The sequence below is a fragment of the Paramisgurnus dabryanus genome, chromosome 8, assembly GCF_030506205.2.
Source record: "Paramisgurnus dabryanus chromosome 8, PD_genome_1.1, whole genome shotgun sequence".
Taxonomy (NCBI): Eukaryota; Metazoa; Chordata; class Actinopteri; order Cypriniformes; family Cobitidae; genus Paramisgurnus; species Paramisgurnus dabryanus.
In genome coordinates, this window is record NC_133344.1 from 41442612 (window position 1) to 41463314 (window position 20703).

General features: G+C 35.8%; 1 protein-coding gene across 2 annotated transcripts; it reads left to right on the forward strand.

Moving 5' to 3' along the window:
* Positions 1-135: 135 nt before the first annotated feature.
* pgm2l1 (phosphoglucomutase 2-like 1) lies at positions 136-20313 on the forward strand. Of its 2 annotated transcripts, XM_065281850.2 has the most exons (14): positions 171-940; positions 1926-2093; positions 3856-3962; positions 5461-5545; positions 7627-7710; positions 8970-9163; positions 11722-11911; positions 12550-12647; positions 12759-12939; positions 14433-14526; positions 15462-15591; positions 16481-16670; positions 16758-16891; positions 18985-20313. In XM_065281850.2, the coding sequence occupies exons 1-14, from the start codon at positions 839-841 to the stop codon at positions 19085-19087; spliced, it is 1860 nt and encodes a 619-aa protein (XP_065137922.1). In that variant the 5' UTR covers positions 171-838; the 3' UTR covers positions 19088-20313. The 2 variants fall into 2 exon arrangements, with proteins under 2 accessions (XP_065137923.1, XP_065137922.1); XM_065281851.2 differs by lacking the exon at positions 16481-16670 and having other exon boundaries at positions 136-940.
* The last annotated feature ends 390 nt before the right edge of the window (positions 20314-20703 follow it).

A 20703-nucleotide genomic window follows, 5' to 3' on the forward strand; every position in this document is an offset into this window, starting at 1 on the left:
GTACCCACAAACTAAACTAACAAAAAACTACATTTACCAGTATCCAACGTTTATATGCTCCACCTCTTCCTGAGTCATCCCTCCAGCAACATTCGCGCTGCGTAGACCGATCTTCTCGTGACGCCAAAGTACTGCGAGCCTTTCTCTGGTGATCACAGCGTATTACGTTAGAATCTGAGCCCCTCTCGCGTAAGTATGATGTCATAAGCTAGTCGGTCTGCGCACCGACGCATGAAGTCAAGCACAAAAACAGTTTGATAGTCAGAGCGGATTGTAAGTGAAGCAAGAGCGGCGACTTTTTATTTTATTTATTCTAGACGTACTTTCACGTTGCATTATTGTTGAATATTATAACGGAACTGCATCCGATCATTGCCAACCGCACTTAAGTTAGGTCAAATACACAGCTAATGCTAACTGCACGCGGCTTACCAGATGCTCTGGGCGAGGAAGTGCGTGTTAACATTTAATGTGCACTAAACACATTAGACCGGTGCAACTTATTAGTACGACACTCTGTAACCAGAGGACATTTTAATATTTAATACGACGAGCCAATGACGAACTCCGATTGGGTTTGTTGACACGCGACGCACAGCACTTGCTCTCTTATTTTGACACTCATGCGACAGTGAGATGGGTTGAGGTTGTCACGACTTTGAAAATTACAGACCGCGTTTGTCCGATCGCCTTTGGCTTTGATCTATTTGTGATACTATCCGTGACGTCAGCCGGTTAATCGTTAATTTCCGATCACGCCGCGCGTAACGACGTTCAGTCGCGCCGGCTTGAAGCAACTGGAAATAAAAAAAAGTTCCTGTCTGGGTTCACCGGTGTCATGGGGTCTAACGGAGACCTAAACGCAAACTCAGAGTGTTTCAGCAGCACTGGGGATTTGATCCTCGACAAAGCGATAAATCAGTGGATTACCTGGGATAAGGTGAGAATGCCACGGTGGTGACCGGTACGATTTGGGATGCCAACCACAGCTGTCAGCTGCTTTACATATTGTGTTTTTATGTTGTTCAGATGTTGTTTGTCATCACCCGGCTGCGTTCATCAATTGTTAAATAAGGCATCGGCTTATAAATAATTCTCATACTTTCATATGGGCATGATCATAGAGGTGGAAATAAAAATAGAAAACGTCTAAAATCGTTCAATATTGCATTGCACTGCATTGCAGTGCCACCCTGAGTTCATATTTTGCATATTGCCCTCACCGCAATAGTTCAGTGGTAGATATTATCAATACCATTTGATGCATTTAAAACTATGCAGACGGACACAGTGTGAGAGATTTGAAACTGGCTTGTGCTTTAAATGTTGAGCACTATTGTATTTTTTTACTCTATTAGTAATGTGATTATATTTAGTGAAGAAGATTTTGTCTGCTGTTGCCAGCTCTTCATTCAGTATATTCGTATATCTGGCTGACCTCTTTCTGTAAATGTCAGGCTTAACCAGTACTGCATGACTGTATTTAGTAGTTTCTGTACTGAGCTGCCAGCTATCAATCATGGCATTAAAATCCATTAGCTAAGCAAAAATAGATTAAAAGTGGATTTGTTAAAGTGTTTTGCATACTTTTGTAATTTCTTATTACTTACTTTAAATATTTGGGTTGCTCATGTTGTTTAAATGCTGGAATTAATCCAAAGCGTGGTCTATGTAGGCCACAGATATAAGCTTTCAGTAATGTAGAAAAGGAAATATTTAATCTCCATCCTGAATACTGAGAAAACGTCTATGATTAGATTCATTACCACTAATTCACTAAGGTAGGTGCTGGTAAGAGTGTCTGGTTATGGCTTCTTTTCGTCATCATTTCTGTGTCAGGCAATGAACAAACGATTGATTTTGATCTGGTCAATAGAAAACCGTGTCGTGCAATTTTGTTTGAATGTTTTGTCTGTTGTGTTTAGAATCCACAGACACAGGAGCAGATCCTTTCCCTGGTTCGGGAGGGGCGCGTGGCCGAACTAAAGAGGAGGTTGTGCTCCAGGATGACGTTTGGAACGGCCGGTCTGAGAGCTGCCATGGGTGCAGGGTTTGCTTGCATCAATGACCTAACCGTCATACAGTCTACACAGGTTAGCCCAGGTTAACAGCATGCAGATACGATTGCAATGTTTACGTCAGTGCAGAATAGTTGTGTCTAAAAGTTGTGCCTCCTTTCTCCCTATTTAGTGTGCTTTGAACAATACAGGGTGTGAGTGATTTCAGACGCGACATGGCAGAATTATTGTGTTTTTTTTAAGGAGATTGCAACACAAACTAGATTATTCATACAGTGGCACAGCTTGTTAGCATTAAGCTGCAGTAGGTGTTATTGCGTTTGTGTGTTCCACACTGCGACTTCTGCCTATGCAAAGTGCATTGAACGGGTGGCATTTAAACCATACAAATTAGATGACTTTAAAGGCAAAGGTAGGTGTGGCATAAATATCTATGAAAAAACTCATATGAAGAGCCCAGATGCAAAACCATCGCTTTTGAGATGTTTTCTTGTAAGTGAGCATTATTTTTTATCAGACTCTTAATGGATCCTGCCAACACACTTGTATTTCTTAATGGCCTGAGGCTGTGACTAAGCTAATTTGAAGCAAAAGTTTTTGATGAACGGATAATACATGCTGAGGGCATTCAGTAATATCATTATAAGCATTCAATAAATCATTATCTAATTTTTGAAACATATGGCGTTTAGTGACTTTTGCATCTGAGCTCCTCATACAGTACAGTATATAGGGGTGTGACGGTCATTATATAACCGTGAGACCGACGGTTATAGTTGAACACCGTCATTAGAACTATATAACCGGCAAAACCGTGTTATTAAAATATTTTTTAAAACATTAACATTGTCCACTTGTGATCCGATCGATGAAAACGCATGTTAATGCCAAGTGTAAACAGCCTCCGAGATGAGGATCAGATCACATTTGATGGTAAATCACTGTAGAAAACGTTGTCTTGTCACTGTATCTGAAATCTTACAGTAACTCCAAGCCAAATTAAACACGATCTTTTATACTATTGTTTTGTGAGCTTTTACCTTTCTGCGAAGTACAAAATCACTTCCAGCAACAAATTAACTTAGACTTTACGCCCACCAAAAAAAAGAACAATGCATCAGGCAAAAAAAACAAAAAAACAAAACAGAGACAAAGCAGACACAAGCAGTTTTGGTTCCTTTAACTGTCGCCCTGTTGGCTTGCTCACTGGGAGACTGCTGACATAAGCTAAGTCTAGGGTTTTGTAAGTTCTGTTAATATAGCTTTTCTTGTAAATGTCCAGGCACAATCATTATTTCAATTTTGTAGGTGTGTGGTGCTGGGGTTTACTTAATAATGTTATGATTTCTCTTTGTTTTTTACCCTGCTGTTCATGGTAATTTTGCAGTTATCTCCTGCTCTTTCCTTAACTTTTTTCCTTCTTTTAAGGTCCATTTCCATGCAAGATGGAAAGCCATGTCTAGTTTAATATGGCATCTGTTATTTATCATTATTTACTACATGTTTGATAATCAATGGAAAGTATAAACCATTTTATTAGAATATAATCTATTTATAAAGACAATAAAATTGCAACAAACTTTTCTTGTAAAGCTGCTTTAAAGCAATGAAACATTATAAACAGTGCTACATAAATAAATGTGACTTGACATGCAAGCTGAAGGTTATGGCCGAACAATACAGTTTACTTTCATTTCCACCATTTATTTGCTGCATCATGAATTTCATTTGATCCCTATAAGCTCTTTAACTGTTGTCATATAAACTATTGTAAAATTTGTCTCTTTGGTTTTCTTCTAATGTGGATAACACTGTCTGTCTCTCATTATCCTCACAGGGGATGTTCAAATACTTAGCCAAATATTTTCCTGACCTGCACACAAGGGGCCTGGTGGTCGGATATGACACTCGTGGCCAAGCAAGCAGTGGCTGCACCAGTGAACGGTAGCGTTTTACCTTTTACTTCACTATTGTTCCAAGCAGAAATTCTTTATATATTAAATGACATCAAATCAACAATACATATTTGCTGTTTATATTACCTAAACCATCTAGACTAGATTATCATAGACCAAACATTACAGTCAGACACATCTGAGGGGTGCCTCAGGTGCGTTTGATTTGGGTTGGAGCTAAACTCTGCAAAACCCTCCAGGACCAAGTTTGGGCCGCCTGATCTAGACTAATTATGTATCTGTTTTTTGCACATGCAAGTTTTTGTTCTGGAAGCTAAAGTGTTGCAGGAGTGATGTATGTATCATATCAAAGCGAAATAGAAGCTAACAATTTTTTTGTTATTTGGTATCAAACATTTAAATTGGCTTCATTAAATTTTTGGGAAAATCAGTACGGAGTTGGTTGTACATTCAGACAGTTGGTTGGATAGAGGACTGCAGAAACTGTCCCAGTTTGCTAGCAAAATTGATTTCCAAATGGATCAGCAAAACAGATCGAAAAAATGGGGCTCTTTACACTTGGTATTAGGATGTGTTTTCGTCAATCTCTGCGGATCACAAGTTGACGACGCTAAAGACTGTTGTAAACGGTGTTCAAAACGTTTTGAGCTTGTCCACTTTCAACCACATTCAGGTATTTGAAAACCCTTTCGATCGGATTGCTTTTGTAGTGTAAACGCCCATGTGATTGAATGTGTTCGAACAGCCACAAGAGACTGCCTTCCCTCCGTCTATTTATCTAATCCGAGGTACTGAGCGCAATGTTTTACGTCTTTTTTACTTCTATCGCGTAACACAAAGTGTACAGCGCTATTTTTAGGATTTATTAATAAAACTAAAGGTGCTGATCTCCGCTTATTTCATTAGTTTCATTTTACGATTGTGTGAAAGTTGTTCAATCTTATTTCATCAATTACACAGAAATATCAGAGAAAACTCTTACATATACATGTATGCATGTTTAGTTACACCACAAGCAGTGGACTCTGACATAATATTAGTTTGCGTCCATTTGAACCCGTCATTACTCTCACTAGGGTTTAAATGACAGCAGTGAGACTCACCCGCAGTCTCCACAGCGCACGTCCTCAAAGTCATCAGGACAGAAGCGCCGAAAGTGGATAAAAGAGACGGATTTAAATACCAGGTGTAAACATGATGTGTCTCTCTCTTCCACTTGTGATCCGACTGATGAAAACACATCCAAGTGTAAACAGCCCCTAAAAGAAAACATTTGCCTCCTGAATGGAACAATAGTGCGCACGCTGAGCCCATTCACTGTTTACATCCTTTATGAATGTAGGACATTTCTAAAGTTAAAAGAACAATGGAGATGAAGGGGCATTGTTGTAATGTCACTCGCTCGCTGTGTATATTTTCTAATGATTGTGTAGCATTTCAATAACATGATGAAAGAAGTCTACAATAGGACAGAGTTTTGTAAGCATACACATTTTATTTTTATTTTCCCTTTGCTTTATCTGCAGACTTGCGAGGTTGACCGCAGCTGTTATGCTTTCTAAAGATATTCCCGTTTATCTGTTCTCTACATATGTGCCTACCCCATTTGTGGTAAGACAGTGTTATTGATGGATATGTTTCTAAAATTGAGTCAGTATAGATTAGGGACATCTTACTTGATTTTACTTGAATCTTACTGACATGGCTGAATTTCTCAGGGGGTGGGTGCTGAAGTAGTCAATTACTCAACCAGGTGTCATTACAAACTAAAATGACTCTCTATTTGTCTTTGGAAAACAATTGGGTCAAATAACTAATATCAAGTTGGATTCAGTCCAATAGCTGACTAACACTGCAAGAAAGTGTGGTTCACTAATCATTTGCCACAGACTCCGACACAGTTTTGTTTTAACAAATACCGATCAGATAAATAAGCAAATTTACTGTAAAATGTCATATCTGTGAGGCCACTAGTGTTGTTTACACAATTTTATATGGCACAGTGCTATACACAACAAAGACATTTTGTTCAACCCTTCAGTAATTATCAGCATAAAAGGTTGCAAAAAAATGTAATTAGTGTTTATTTCTCTAATACACATTGGCCGCAATTAATAGCATCCCTAGATATTCTTATTAAAAAAATTAACATAAAATACTTTAGCCATGGCTTCCTGTTTCACATGAGCATAAATATGAGGTAACACAGTTGCCAAAGATCCTCAATCTTCTCTGTCACAAAATCAAACAAAGAATGTATGTATGTTCAGATGTGCAGCCAGATATTGTTGAGCTTCACAAAATAGAAATTGAATGTTATAAAATGGCAAAACATCAACTTTTTTATTTCAACCTTTAGGGTAATAATTATGACATTTTAAACAATCGATATGTTATGAATAGGTGCATTCAGTGATTTAAGAACCCATGTCCACGCTTCGATAAACTGCCCAATTACCGAAGTCACTATGAAATTAGAAATTAAATTTTTTTTATATAAATGATTTATCTGTGTGCTTTATTTTTTATGTGCCCTCATAATCTTTAATCAAAAACGTTAAGCCTCCCCTAAACAAACCTTTCTTCGCTTCTTGTTATAAGGATTTACAAGAGGGCAGGGCTATCATGCCGATTAGCAATTAGCAACGTGGCCCAACTTCCAACCATCCAATAATTTTTCGATGGATAATATCAAATCCCGTCCTCTTTCTTTTTCCTGCCAGAAGTTGTTTTACTTGGATATATGTAAATATATGTAAAAGAAGACAATCAGTACTTCCTTTTCATGGTGACATTTAATGTTATGGGTCTTTTTTTCTACTGAAGGTCCTGGACTCTTGTTCAGATGCATGATATAATTGATTTGATCAAATACCAACAGATAAATGATCAAAACCTGACTTTCTCTATTACAAATTTTATATTGTGCCGTGGTTGGATCTTCCATAAGCACACTGATCCAAAATAAATATTGGTCACTGTGCACAAAATTAAGGTCTTGCCATGGCCATCTTATTCCCCCTTCATGAACCCTATAAAAAATGAGTGGGGTGAACTGAAAAGGAGCGACATTGAGCATTTAGATTGCTTGCCATTTATTTTCCAACCTAATCAGGCACTGTAGGACAAGACTCACAACTGTTATCTTGACAAAAAGGAGGTTGCAAAAGTATTACAGAAAAGGGGACAAATTATTGTGGCCAACTTGTATTGGAAAACCATATCATTTATTATAAGATTATAAGTTGTATTTAAATGAAAGATTTTTTTTTATTTAGATAATTTACAAAATGTAATTATTGTAATGTCAAATTTGTTAAACACATAGTAAAAAAAAAAAAAAAAATAATGCAATAAATCTTACACTTCAACATGTTAACTTACACACTTAACAACCTACTCCCTGAATTGTGTACAGTACAATGTTGTCTTGGTCAAGAAAGTGAAGTTTGATACCTTTTTTGTATAGTGATACTTTGTCAAAACTGGTATATTGATGTTATTGGTGATTTATGTGGTATACATAAAAGTAAAAGAAACGACATTTACTTTATGGATATAAATTAGAGTAAAAAGAAATCTAATACTGTATTTGTCTGGTTTGGGAACAATATATAAAGTGATGATGGGGGCTGGAAAAGTAATAAAGGTGAATGGATAATTAGAATTTTCTTCACATTTGGTTCCTCCAGCCGTATGCAGTGCTGAAGTTTGGTGCTGCAGCTGGAGTTATGATCACTGCTTCTCATAACAGAAAAGAAGACAATGGATACAAGGTTAGTGTTTGTTTTGTATACCATTGCAAATTTATTTATTAAAAAAAATAATATGCAGTTGTTAAGATAAGACTACTGGCCGACCAATAGTAGATTTAAGGGAGTATTTTGGAAAACTTTTTGAAAATCTATTTTTTTTTATTTTGTTAGTTGTTGTTAGTTACACATTTTACTTTCTACCTGAAATCAGAATTGACCATCATTTATTTTCCTTATGTGTGCAATTTATTAGTCTGTGACACTTTATTATTAAAACAATGTAATGTAATACAATTATTATTTCTGTATCGTTTTAGTTTCTGAACTACACAATAGGCTACTCAAATATTTATCTGAAACTGACTCTCTTTAAAATTGACATTGAATAGGCATAAAAAAGAAAAAAATAGAGAGCATAAAAATGCTTTAAATCACTTTTATTTTAGCTCTTTATATTAATAATAATGATTTTTTATTCATATGTATTATAAACGAACTATAATTAAATCGCATGGTTTGACAAATGCACTACTGTAGGTATATAAATATAAAATAAGTTATACATGGATTTATTTTTGATTGGCATATGCTAAAGCAGTGATGTAAACTTATAGAAATGTGGGAGGACAGATTAGATTTTAAAATAATGGGAAACACGAATTCATCACTTAAAATATATACATTTGAAATAGAAGCAATAAAGCGGGAGGATTAATTTAAAATGGCGATTACTCACTTGTATGTGCTTGAAGTTTTTGTTGCAGAAAGACAAATCTCACTTTGCAAATAAGATTGAACGTGTAAGCTTTACTGTTTTTTTTTTCTTTTCTTTAAGAAAGATGAACTTGGGGAAATATGGCCATGGGCAATTAAGTCTCTAAAATCTCCAGATTCTGCCGTCATTTCTCACTCCATCACGGACATTTAATATGATGTCGACTTTCCCCCTGCACGTTCTGTATGTAGCCTAAATTATCAGACAATCCCCCCAAAGACGCGTGACAGAATAATAGATGGCAGTACTGAAAAATTTGAGTTTGTGATCTAAGACGAGAAGACGACGCTGATACCCTAACTCGCCGAAAGGCATTGCAGAGGCACAACATAATATAGCTTCTGGTCGCTATTCACTGCTACTAGCTGGAAAAAGTGTTTAACTACCGTTATTCAGCTTAAAAAATGTAATGGTTCTCAAAATGCCAAACTCTAAAAAGCATGTACATCCATGTTTAATGATTATTATTATTATGATTATTTTCAACTCTTGTTGTTTTATGTAGGTCTACTGGCACAATGGTGCGCAGATCTCTTCACCACATGATAAGGAGATCTTGCGTTGCATTGAGGAGAGTACCGAACCATGGCTTGAGTCTTGGAACGAGGGCCTAGTCGAGAGCAGTCCGCTAAGGAGAGACCCACTGGAGGAAATCTGCCGCTGGTACATGGAAGAGCTAAGAACTGTCTGCTTCCACAGGTGCAGTCTCCTAACTGTATTAAGAGAAAATAAGGAGAGACCTATGCACTTGTAATGTTTTTTTTTTTTATTGTATATAACTTAACATAAGGGTTGGGCTATTTAGCTATTACATATTTTTATGTAGGTATATGTGCAAATCACAAGATACAGATCAGTGCAGTGAGGTCAAATATGGCGACACATTGATAAGTCGTAGCTCGTAGTATCCTTTAGTTATATACTTTAGTTCCTTATCTCTAAACAGTGAATTTATTTTGTGTAATCTATTATCTTGTCTATTGCTGTAGTCAGTGTATTACAACACCAAATTAGAAAAAGTTGGGACACTGTAGAAATTGTAAGTAAAAAAAGTAATGGAATAATTTACAAAAATCATATATCATAAAAAATTATATTTTATTCACAGTAGAATATAAATAACATATCAAATGTTGTAAGTGAGATATTTTGAAATGTCATGCCAAATATTGACTCATTTTGGATTTCATGATAGCTACACATTCCAAAAAAAGTTGGGACAGATAGCAATAAGAGGCCAGAAAATTTAAATGTACATATAAGGAACAGTTAAAGGACCAATTTGCAACTTATTAGGTCAATTTGCATCATGATTGGGTATAAAAAAGCCTCTCAGAGTGGCAGTGTCTGTCAGAAGTCAAGATGGGCAGAGAATCACCAATTCCCCCAATGCTGCGGCGAAAAATAGTTTTCTGAGTTTTTCAGAGAAAAATTGCAAAGAGTTTGAAGTTATCATCATCTACAGTGCATAATATCATCCAAAGATTCAGAGAATCTGGAAAAATCTCTGTGCGTAAGGGTCAAGGCTGGAAAACCATACTTGATGTCCGTGATCTTCAGGCCCTTTGACGGCACTGCATCACATTCAGGAATGCTACTGTAATGGAAATCATAACATGGGCTCTGGAATACTTTTAGAAAACATTGTCGGTGAACACAATCCACCGTGTCATTCGCCGTTGCCGGCTAAAACTCTATAGGTCAAACAAGAAGCCATATCTAAACATGACCCAGAAGCGCAGGCGTTTTCCCTGGGCAAGGCTCATTTAAAATGGACTTTGGCAAAGTGAAAAACTGTTCTGTGGTCAGACGAATCAAAATTTGAAGGTCTTTTTGGAAAACTGGGACGCCATTTCATCCGGACTAAAGAGGACAATGACAACCCAAGTTGTTATTAGCGCTCAGTTCAGAAACCTGCATCTCTGATGGTTTGGGGTTGCATGGGTGCTTGTGGCATGGGCAGCTTACACATCTGGAAAGGCACCATCAATGCTGAAAGGTTTATCCAAGTTCTAGACACATATGATCCCATTCAGACGTCGTCTCTTTCAGGAAAGACCTTGCATTTTCCAACATGACAATACCAGACCACATACTGCATCAATTACAACGTCAAGACTGCGTAGAAGAAGGATCTGAGTACTGAAATGGCCAGCCTGCAGTCCAGATCTGTCACCCACAGAAAACATTTGGTGCATCATAAAGAGGAAGATGTGACAAAGAAGACCTAAGACAGTTGAGCAACTAGAAGCCTGTTTTAGACAAGAATGGGACAACATTCCTATTCCTAAACATTGGTCCTCCCCCAGCTGTTCCTTATATTTACATTTAACTTTTCCGGACTCTTATTGCTACCTGTCCCAACTTTTTTTGGAATGTGTAGCTCTCATCAAATCCAAAATGAGCCAATATTTGGCATGACATTTCAAAATGTATCACTTTCAACATTTGATTTGTTATCTATATTCTATTTTGAATAAAATTGTAAATTATTCCATTCCTTTTTTTACTCACAATTTCTACAGTGTCCCAACTTTTTCTGATTTGGGGTTGTAGAATTAAAACCTTTTGGATTCAATTTCACTGCAACTGCACTGGATAACTGAGGTAATTTTATGTTATGGACCTCTGCAATGAGTTTCTCCACAGTGTCAACTGCCATTTCAAATATATGAGCACTTTAAATTCAAAAAGATTTGATTGGCTGTCAATAGTTTATCGTTCATTAGTTGGGAAAAATGCTCCAAAAGTGATCCCAACAATATTGTTCCTTGTATATTGAATAAAATCGTTTTAACGATGCCTTGATGTATGTGAACGAGTGCTGCATTAATGCACAGAAACTTACGTAGGAGTTAGTTAGGATGGGAAGCATCCAATCTTAACGTTAAAGATGCAACATTGCATTTCTACACTATATGCACCTTATCAAAGAAACAGAGAGAAGCCGGAGCAGAGTTTTAATTGATATATCGGATTGAATCGAACTGTTGACATTATAATCCCATTCCAATTGGGAGATCAGTCACAATTTGCACCTCTATCATCCAAAGTGTGAACATAAGTTTACATAGGTCTGTAATTATAGAAGTGCACTTTGCGATATCATATTCTATTTTAAAACTATTTTTAATTCACTCCGTCTATTAGATTTACTTAAATACTGGATTCTGTACTGTTCTTCTAACTATTTGTTTTGCTGTGTAGGGAGGTTGTTTTGATCATAAAGTTAATTTCTCGAGTCTTTATCATTACAGAGAACTTAATGCAAAGTCACCGCTGAAGTTTGTGCATTCATCTTTCCATGGTGTTGCTCACAATTACGTCCAGAGAGCTTTTCAGCAGTTTGGCTTTGCTCCTCCAATACCTGTTCCAGAACAGAAAGATCCAGATCCAGATTTTTCCACTGTCAGTTGTCCTAACCCAGAGGAAGGAGAATCAGTTCTGGTAAAATAATAATTTGTTACATTTATATAGCTTTTCTGTAGCACTCAATGCGCTTTACATATGGAAAGGGGAGTTATTTTCAACCACCACCAATGTGCAGCTTCCACCTGGATGATGCGATGGCAGCCATATTGGCCAGAATGCCAAGCTTATTGGTGGAGAGGAGAAAGACTGATATAGCCGGTCAGTATATATGGGGATGATTAGTAGGACAATGGGGAAATTTGGCCAGGATGCTGAGGTAAACTGCTACTCTTTTTTTTTTTTTTTCAACGGACATCCTGGGATTTTTAAAGACCACAGAGAATCAGGGTTTTTATTGTTGTTATACACACTTTTGACACTTTACTATGGGATCTTTGCATAATAGGTCAATGTTTAAATTGATTATTCATTTATAAAAAATACATTGAGACTATTAATCAGTGTAGGAGAATACTCTTTATTGGGTGATTCAATGTATGCAACAATAAAACATAACTTATGGCACAGCAAACAGAAAATTGACCTGACACTGGGCAAGTTAATGATTAACATTAGCATCAACATCAAAGAATGCAAGATTTACACATTTGTCCTCTTACACATGATTTTAAATACACTGGACTATTTTTAATGACATCGCTGTGGTTTTCTAGGAGCTTTCTCTTCGTTTGGCTGAAAGAGAAAGCGCGTCTGTTGTGGTGGCCACTGACCCTGATGCTGATCGATTGGCTGTTGCGGAGCAGAATGACAAGTATGTTGTCCTGAGTTCATTTAGGCAGTATTCAGTATTTCAGCAATAAAATGTTAAAATATAAATATAAATGTAGGTGTAAACTGAAATTTCTAATATTTTTATGGGCAGTTCCGGTTGGAAAGTGTTCACTGGAAATGAATTGGCTGCATTGCTAGGCTGGTGGATGTTATTTAATTGGAAGGAAACTCACCCAGATCCAGCGGACACAGAGAGCGTGTGCATGCTAGCCACCACAGTTTCGTCCAAAATACTGAAGGCCTTTGCAAGCATAGAAGGTTTTCATTTTGAGGTTTGTGAAAGCTAATTATCAGTATCCTGAATGTGTTTGAATGTTTTTAAGAGTTTCTGATTCTCACATAGGAAACACAGCATTCTAGCCTTGATATGGTCAGATGAAAAACACTGATTAGAAGAATAGATATCCCAGATATGAAAATGATGTTGGTTAGGCAACAATTGCAAGTTGATTTCAAATCAGTGCTAATTTTATGGCTGTGTTTGCATCATTGCCTTATCTACATATTTGTGATCATGTCTGTGAAATCCAGGCTCAGAAAAAGGTCTCATAATGTAGAGCATCAAAGTTTGATTTTACATTGATTTCAATCTTAGACATGGAGTTACTTAGTCATTATTAAGGATATCGCTCTTTCTTTATTCTTTAAATTTAGTGAGGATGATTTTATGTACTTTACAGTGTTTCTAACAGTCTTAGTTGTGCATGGCCATTTATATTTATTTTTCAATTTATTTTATTAAGATACAAACAGGACTAAATGTCTTCTTTAGGAATCGTCTGTGTTAAGTGTTGTGTTGGCACTAAAAACATTTTTGAGTAGAATAAAGTAAAAAGAGTACCTTTGTTAAAATTAGAAATTGGGATATAATTTTTTTAGGTTTAAGAGATCCTGCAGTTTCCTGCTATTGCTCAAGTAGAAGGGGAGTTGATATATATATCTATGTGTGAACAAAAAATATAGATTACCGGCATTTAGAACGGACAACGTCATACCACGCTGATAGCTTAGGGCCAATCATAATGTTTTGATTATGTTTTGACAGATGGCACGTTTACCCCCGCACTGTTTACGGACGTTTCCACACACGCTGCTTAAAAATCGTACCTGAAGTGAACGTAAACATTTCTTAAACAAAGTTGTTCAAAACAGCTTACCATATATTTGTAGAATTGCAGACGTTCTTAGCACACTCTCTGTGATGCCTAATCTGCAAACAGTACTGTTGTTTAAGACGCAGGTTTCTTTTGACATCACCTAAAGCAATGTTGTTTGGTCACGAGCAACTTCGCGACCGTCAGCATTTACCACAGATGTGAAAAGTCATTATAACCTGCAACTGTTTACAAATACAACACTGAGCTCGCCACACCCCACAGATAACTTCCGCTTTCTCTCCGAGTTTACTGGTATTTTTATACTGCTGTGTGAATGATGTCTTACTGGTAATAAAGTAATAAAGCCACATATCTTCTATGTAGATATAAGAGAACAATTTTACATATTATAAATATGCATTCTTTGGCACATTTAAACTAAGGTAATTTACTTAATATTTATTTTCTTGTTATCAGAAATAAGCTTCTATAGAAGGATTTTATTGATTCTTTGTCTAAGTCTACCAGAAGTTAAGTTTGTGCCACAAAAGCCGCTTGTTTATGTTGTTGCCACTGAAACACTGAAAATCAGCATTGGTGAACTATTCTTTCGACGATTTCAGGTTGGTTATTGAATTTCTCTTTTTGGTTCTTTGCCTTCATCTTAGGAAACGTTACCTGGATTCAAATGGATCGGGAACAGAATCTATGAGTTAACAAAAATGGGAAAGGATGTCATTTTCTCTTTTGAAGAGTCCATTGGTAGGTGTATTTTTAATACCTGACATGAATAGGTCACAATTATTAAAGGGATAGTTTACCCAAAAATGAAAAATGAACATATCAGAGGCCCTATTGACTTCCATAGTATTCTTTTTTTTTACTATGGAAGTCAATGGGGCCTCTGGTCGGTTCGTTACAAACATTCCTCAAAATATCTTCCTTCATGTTCATCAGAACAAATAAATGTATACAGGTTTATAACAACATGAGAGTGAGTAAATGAGAAAATATTTTTCATTTTCGGGTGAACTATCCCTTTAACTGTCCTGAATCTATTTTACATTACATATATTCCACAACAAAGTAAAATGTATAAATGTTATCAAGTTTAAAAGTTATTGTACCCTTAAATCTTAATATTGTGCAATGTAACCTGGATGATGAATGATTGGGCTTCTGTGAGTCCTGTGTTTGTCATAAGCTGCTAAACTGTCCTCTGGTCTTCAGAAAAATGCTCCAGGTTCTACTCATTCTTTGCTTTGCCAGCATCTTCTGCATATTTGATCCCTTTTCAAGAGTGACTGTATAATATTGAGATCCATGTTTTCACACTGATCATCGCGGTAACATAGCAAAACTTTTTTGAATGGTTTGGGACTGGGTATATTTTGGTAAATTCAGTCATTCTGTATTTTGGACCATATGTACATTTTGTTGTGTGAAATACAGATTTAGAGGAGCAGTACCAAATTAACCAAATTACCAGACTTTTTACCATTCTTATTTTACTGAAATTATCAACATTTCCCAGATTCTTTATATGTAAGCAAAAATGATGACCCCAGTGTTAATTTTGAATAATGTTTAGTTTTGCATCAGACACACAGTGGTGTTTAGATGACAGCCTGGTTATGTTTACTGAATTAATGACAGTGACCAATGAAGATCTACTTTATCCTTTATTTTGGTGTCAGGGTTTCTGTGTGGGAACATGGTTCTTGATAAGGATGGAGTCAGCACAGCTGTTATTGTGGCTGAGATGGCTGCTTATCTACACACCAAAAATCTTTCACTGAGTCAACAACTGTGCAACATCTATGAAATGTGAGTTACTACCACATGTTTTACTTTCATACATATTAGTTATGACTAAACTCTTAAGTTAAGTGAAGCAACCATTGTATTCATAATTCATGATTTGTTGCATTGAAGTGTGCATGATAAATATGTTCACTATTGTATTTAAATAGCTTAACTCTTTCCCCACCATTGAGGAGCTAACACAAGAAAATGCTTTCATGCCAATGAAGAGGTTTTCCGGCAGTCCGTATTTCCGCTATTATCCACCAGGTGGTGCTCCTACCCAACTTATAAAACCTGGAAACAACCCCTTAGGTCAACAGTTCAAACTTAGTGCAGCAGTCTTTCACAAAAACACAATTATCTCAGCTTTTCGCTCAAAAATTTTATTTTTGAAGAAACCTACCCATATTTGAGAGGTGATAAAAAGAGAACAAATAAGGATAGGATGAAACGTTCAGTTTGTTTGTTTTTCGAAAGTAGAGAGTCTGTTCTTTCATTTGATATATTGTATGTTTATATGTTTAAAGAAGAACATTTTCTGGAAGGCATTAAACTTTTGTGAAAATCATAAAAAATGCTGGTGCTGGCTGGTAACTTTTTTTAAAACGCTGGGGGGGGAATAGTTGATGAGAATTAATTCACCAAATTTCTTGTTACTCACCTTCCAGTTGTTCCAAACTGGTATAAATGTTTTTGATCTGTTGAATACAAATAATGATATTTTGAAAATGTTCAAGGCAACAAACATTCTTAAAAATATATGACAGAAATGTTCATCTTTCTGTGAACTATCCATTTCAAAAACATTGAATCAAAAACGTAAGGTGTTTAGTTTGTATCGTAACCACTGTATTTCTATATATTGTTGTTCACATTGTCTTAATTGTTCTCTCTACATTTTATCTACTAGATACGGCTATCACATTTCCAGAACCTCCTATGTCATCTGCAACGACCCCCTCACTATTAATAAAATATTTAGCCGTCTACGCAACTTTGGAAATCAGGGTGTATATCCAGCATTATGTGGTGGTTACTGCATCACACACATTAGAGATGTGACCACTGGTTATGACAGCAGTCAGCCGGATAAAAAATGTGTATGTCAATTGAAATCATCTGTATTTTCTGTATTTCAAGTCTGATGGAATATAAAAAATGTATAAATATTTTAATATCTTCTTTAGGTCCTTCCCTTGTCAAAAAACAGCCAAATGGTCACATTCACATTTCAGAATGGCATTGTTGCTACTCTACGGACCAGCGGGACTGAGCCAAAGATCAAGTATTATACAGAGTTCTGTGCTTCACCAGGAGAACGGTTTGTATTTTGTTTTCATAGTGATGCAAATTACTTCAGATATTAGATTTTTTGTTTGTTTGGGTTTTAGTACTGGACAGCTGGTATTATATTGGCTTCAGGGAAGACTTGGTTTTGTTTTACAAATTCGAAATAAATCTATACTACTTTATGCATTACGGCGCCATATGTAAGATTTTTGCATTCAAATATCCAAACATAAATAGCACAGTGTTATTAATTTGGTTCATATCTCAAATGTTTTTGCCAGTGAAATTCGTAGTTTTAACCACTGTAATGTAACTTTACTTAAAGGTATTGCGGAGGATTTTCTTTTTCCGGGTGGATCATCAAGACTATTGGTCCTCCTAGTTGTCAATCAGGAGTGTTGCGCAATTGCATTTTTTAAAAAAGTGGAGAAGGCGGTTCTTTTCTAAAATTTGAGAAAATCCTCCGCTACACCTTTAACTAACACCATCTATGAACGTGATTTGTAAGTCTCCTGTAACTCCCGGTCCCATCATTCCAAAATTTATCACAGTCTCATCAAGCTACACATTTGTTATTGTTTTGTGACCTCTAGTGGTGAAATATAGCCGCGGATGCTGGTTTTAAGAAATAATAAATAAATACCTTCTAAAGTGACTTAAATTTTTATGCACATATCAATGACTCTGTTTTAGAAGATATGAAATGTACTGTATGATATAGAGTCTTCAAAGGGATGTTTTTGGTTATTTATATGTCAGATTAGAGGGTTGAGATATAGGGCTCTATCTTACACCCAGCGCAATGCGCGACGCAAGTGTCTTTTGCTAGTTTCTACCCTGCACAATTATCATTTTCACGTTTAGCGCCACGTTGTTTAAATAGCAAATGCATTTGCGCCCCCTTTTGCGCCCATGGGCGTTCTGGTCTGAAAACGAGGTGTGTTCAGGGGTATTGTTGGCGCGTTGCTATTTTGAGGCAACTTAAATAGACTACGCCATTGACCAACAAAAACCTGGTCTAAAGTCAATGTCGCAATATGTTTTTTTGTTATTTAAAGAGCGCATTAGTAATATGCGCCTTAATGGGACGACAACGCAGGTTTGCTTAACACATACATGAATGCGCAGCAGCACAAAAACGCTTTTAAATATGAAAGATTAAAGGATTGAATGTAAAAGATTATTATTGAGTCTCTTTGACATAAATGAGGTCTAATTATGAGACGTTAGAAGACACAAAGAGCTGCTTCACCTGCAGCCTGATAAGTAAATAAATGCTTTGCTTTAAACAAATGCATCTGTTTTTAAATGTTTTTTTTTAATGCTACCTCACGGATTTATTGTATATGATGACTCTGTACCTGCGGATATGGTGAGAAGAGACATTTTTTTAAGTAATGCTTAAAAAAACTGACGCTGTCCAAGTGCTGAACCTTGCAGAGAGCCATTTAGTACAAACCTTTTTTACATACTTGTAAATCATTTTTTGATGATATTGGATAGCCATATATTCAAAGCAATTAAAAGCCTGCTTTTTACTTCCATGACTAAAAGAAAACAGGTTTTAAATGTTTTAATAAAACAATAACAATTTCAATACAAGTGAAAAACAACACAATTATTTAACATTAATCTTAAACTGAGGATCTTCTTCCTCCGCTTAGTTTTTCAGTTTACAAAGTCCGTCATCTAAATAGGTATTAGACATAGCGCCAGCGCAACTGACTTTTAAAGGGGATGCGAGCTGAGACTCTCATTGGTTTACTGCACGTTACGCCCAAAATACTCCCATTACTTATTAAAAAAAAGGACCAACCCTTTTCCACCATGCGCTCGGCGCACAAACCATTTTCCCCGTTGTTAAATTAGCAAAAGTGGATTCGGACACGCCCATTTAGACGTTGCGCTGTGCGCTTTAGATAATGCGCTTAGACCTTTAAAATAGGGCCCATACTGTTTACATTTAAAGACATCACAGATGAAAGTATTTTGGGTTTAGAAAGCTTTAAGATTAAGTAAATGGCAAAATTGTAACTTTTTGAGTTTCCATTTTGCATACACAATTATCTTTTTTTTATACAGAAACCTTAATGATTAACTTGATTTTATTTTATTTTTTTGCAGTGATATCTCCAGCCTGGAGGAGGAATTAACAAAAGTGACCACAGCTGTAGTGGAAGAGTTTTTAGAGCCCGATAAGAACAACCTGATTCGCAGATCACTATAGCTTTATTTTAGATGTTGTGGCAAGTTTGTTGTCCTCAGTGGTATCATGTTAAAAAATAGTTCCAAAAGCATTTCAGTGAAGCGTCCTGTGAATATTATTTTAGCACTGTGAAATTATTTGAAGCATATTTATTTTATGTCTCTCCTCTTAAGTAAATAAATGACTGCTTGTTTTTGTTTTCAAGTGATTTGTTTTCTTTTGAACACCACTGTGAATGGATCTCAGTCAGAGAGAATAAAGTTTTATTTTGTAGCGTTTTTCAAGAACTTAAATTGGACTTGGTGTGTTGTGTATTATTTGCATTGTAGTTCTTTTGTATAGGACAGTTGTCATTTGATACGTTTTATTTCTCATTTGTTTTCTCCGAGACTTTACTGATGGAGGTGCTGCTACCTTTTAAAGCTCTATGAGCATGTGTATTTGTGTGTATTTATGAGCTTGCGTGCATACAGTATATAGAAATATTGACGCTCGCACACAGTGTTCGTAAGCATTGATAATCAGGAAGAAGGCAGGGTTGCATCTTCTTGATGCTTTGTTTTAATATGCTGGAAACGCACAGGGTTTGCAAATAAGAGAAATCTGCTACTGTCAATGTCAAGACAAATATTTTAAAAGAGCATATTCTTTGTTTTTGAAAGAACAGAATTTATTTTGTTTCATGGGTAGATTTTACACTACTAGATGCAATGAATGTATGCTTGACATTCTCCTCCCTATTCAGTAGCTTATACCTTATGCTAAAAGTAACAATATTTAGGCGTATTTTTCTTGCTTATACTGTAGTTTAAATGCAAGTGCAGTGTTCAATTTTGAAAATACATATTTATGAAATTGCAATAATAAAAATGACCACTTGTTGTTGCTTTATATTTTCAATCGAAGCCACTCTTTTGTTTTATGGTGTTAGTACCCTTTCTTCATAAATTTGAATGAACTTATAATTTCAAGATTGAATGTGTGCCATTTAATACCCAGACTGCTTGTGTTGTACTATACCGTGTGCACATTACAGATATTTTCCATATGTTGTTTGGTTGAAACATAAATTAATCTTTAAGAAAATGTGTTTGTTAGACAAATTATTTTTTTTGTAAACATTTACAGAAGTGAAACAAATTGTTTTGCAGGTTCTTTGAAAGAAAAGAATCTGCTCAAGACTAGCATAAAGAGTTACCTATTGTAACTTTTAAGGGTAAATTAAAATAAAAATGTTTTGTATGAGCGATACCTTTTGGATTTGTTTTTATTTTGCATTATCACTTCAAACTGTTGTATGTTAATGTGTTAAATTTAAAGTTGTATTCCTTACAAATTGAATATTATTCAAAGGACCAGAGTCAATTATTCCTCTTATACCATGGTTACCACAAAGATTGCTCTGGTGCCTATTTTTAAGACATTTAACAATTTAGGTGTGTGGTTTACAGAAAAATAATGAACACCCATGGAACATTTCTCAATCAATCAGAATACAGCATTCAACATCCCCGTGGTATAAGTAATACTATTCCTCTGAAAACATATCTAAATGCTAAACATGAACTGTGTTTTCCTCTTTCAATAATAATCCATTACATTGTAAGCTTCACTTTATAGTCTGCACACTACATGCC

Coding starts and splice junctions, on each gene's coding strand:
- pgm2l1 (XM_065281850.2), top strand. CDS start 839: ATGGGGTCTAACGGAGACCTAAACGCAAACTCAGAGTGTTTCAGCAGC. Junction 941..1,925: donor AGTGGATTACCTGGGATAAG/GTGAGAATGCCA, acceptor TGTTGTGTTTAG/AATCCACAGACACAGGAGCA. Junction 16,671..16,757: donor GTCAGCCGGATAAAAAATGT/GTATGTCAATTG, acceptor TATCTTCTTTAG/GTCCTTCCCTTGTCAAAAAA.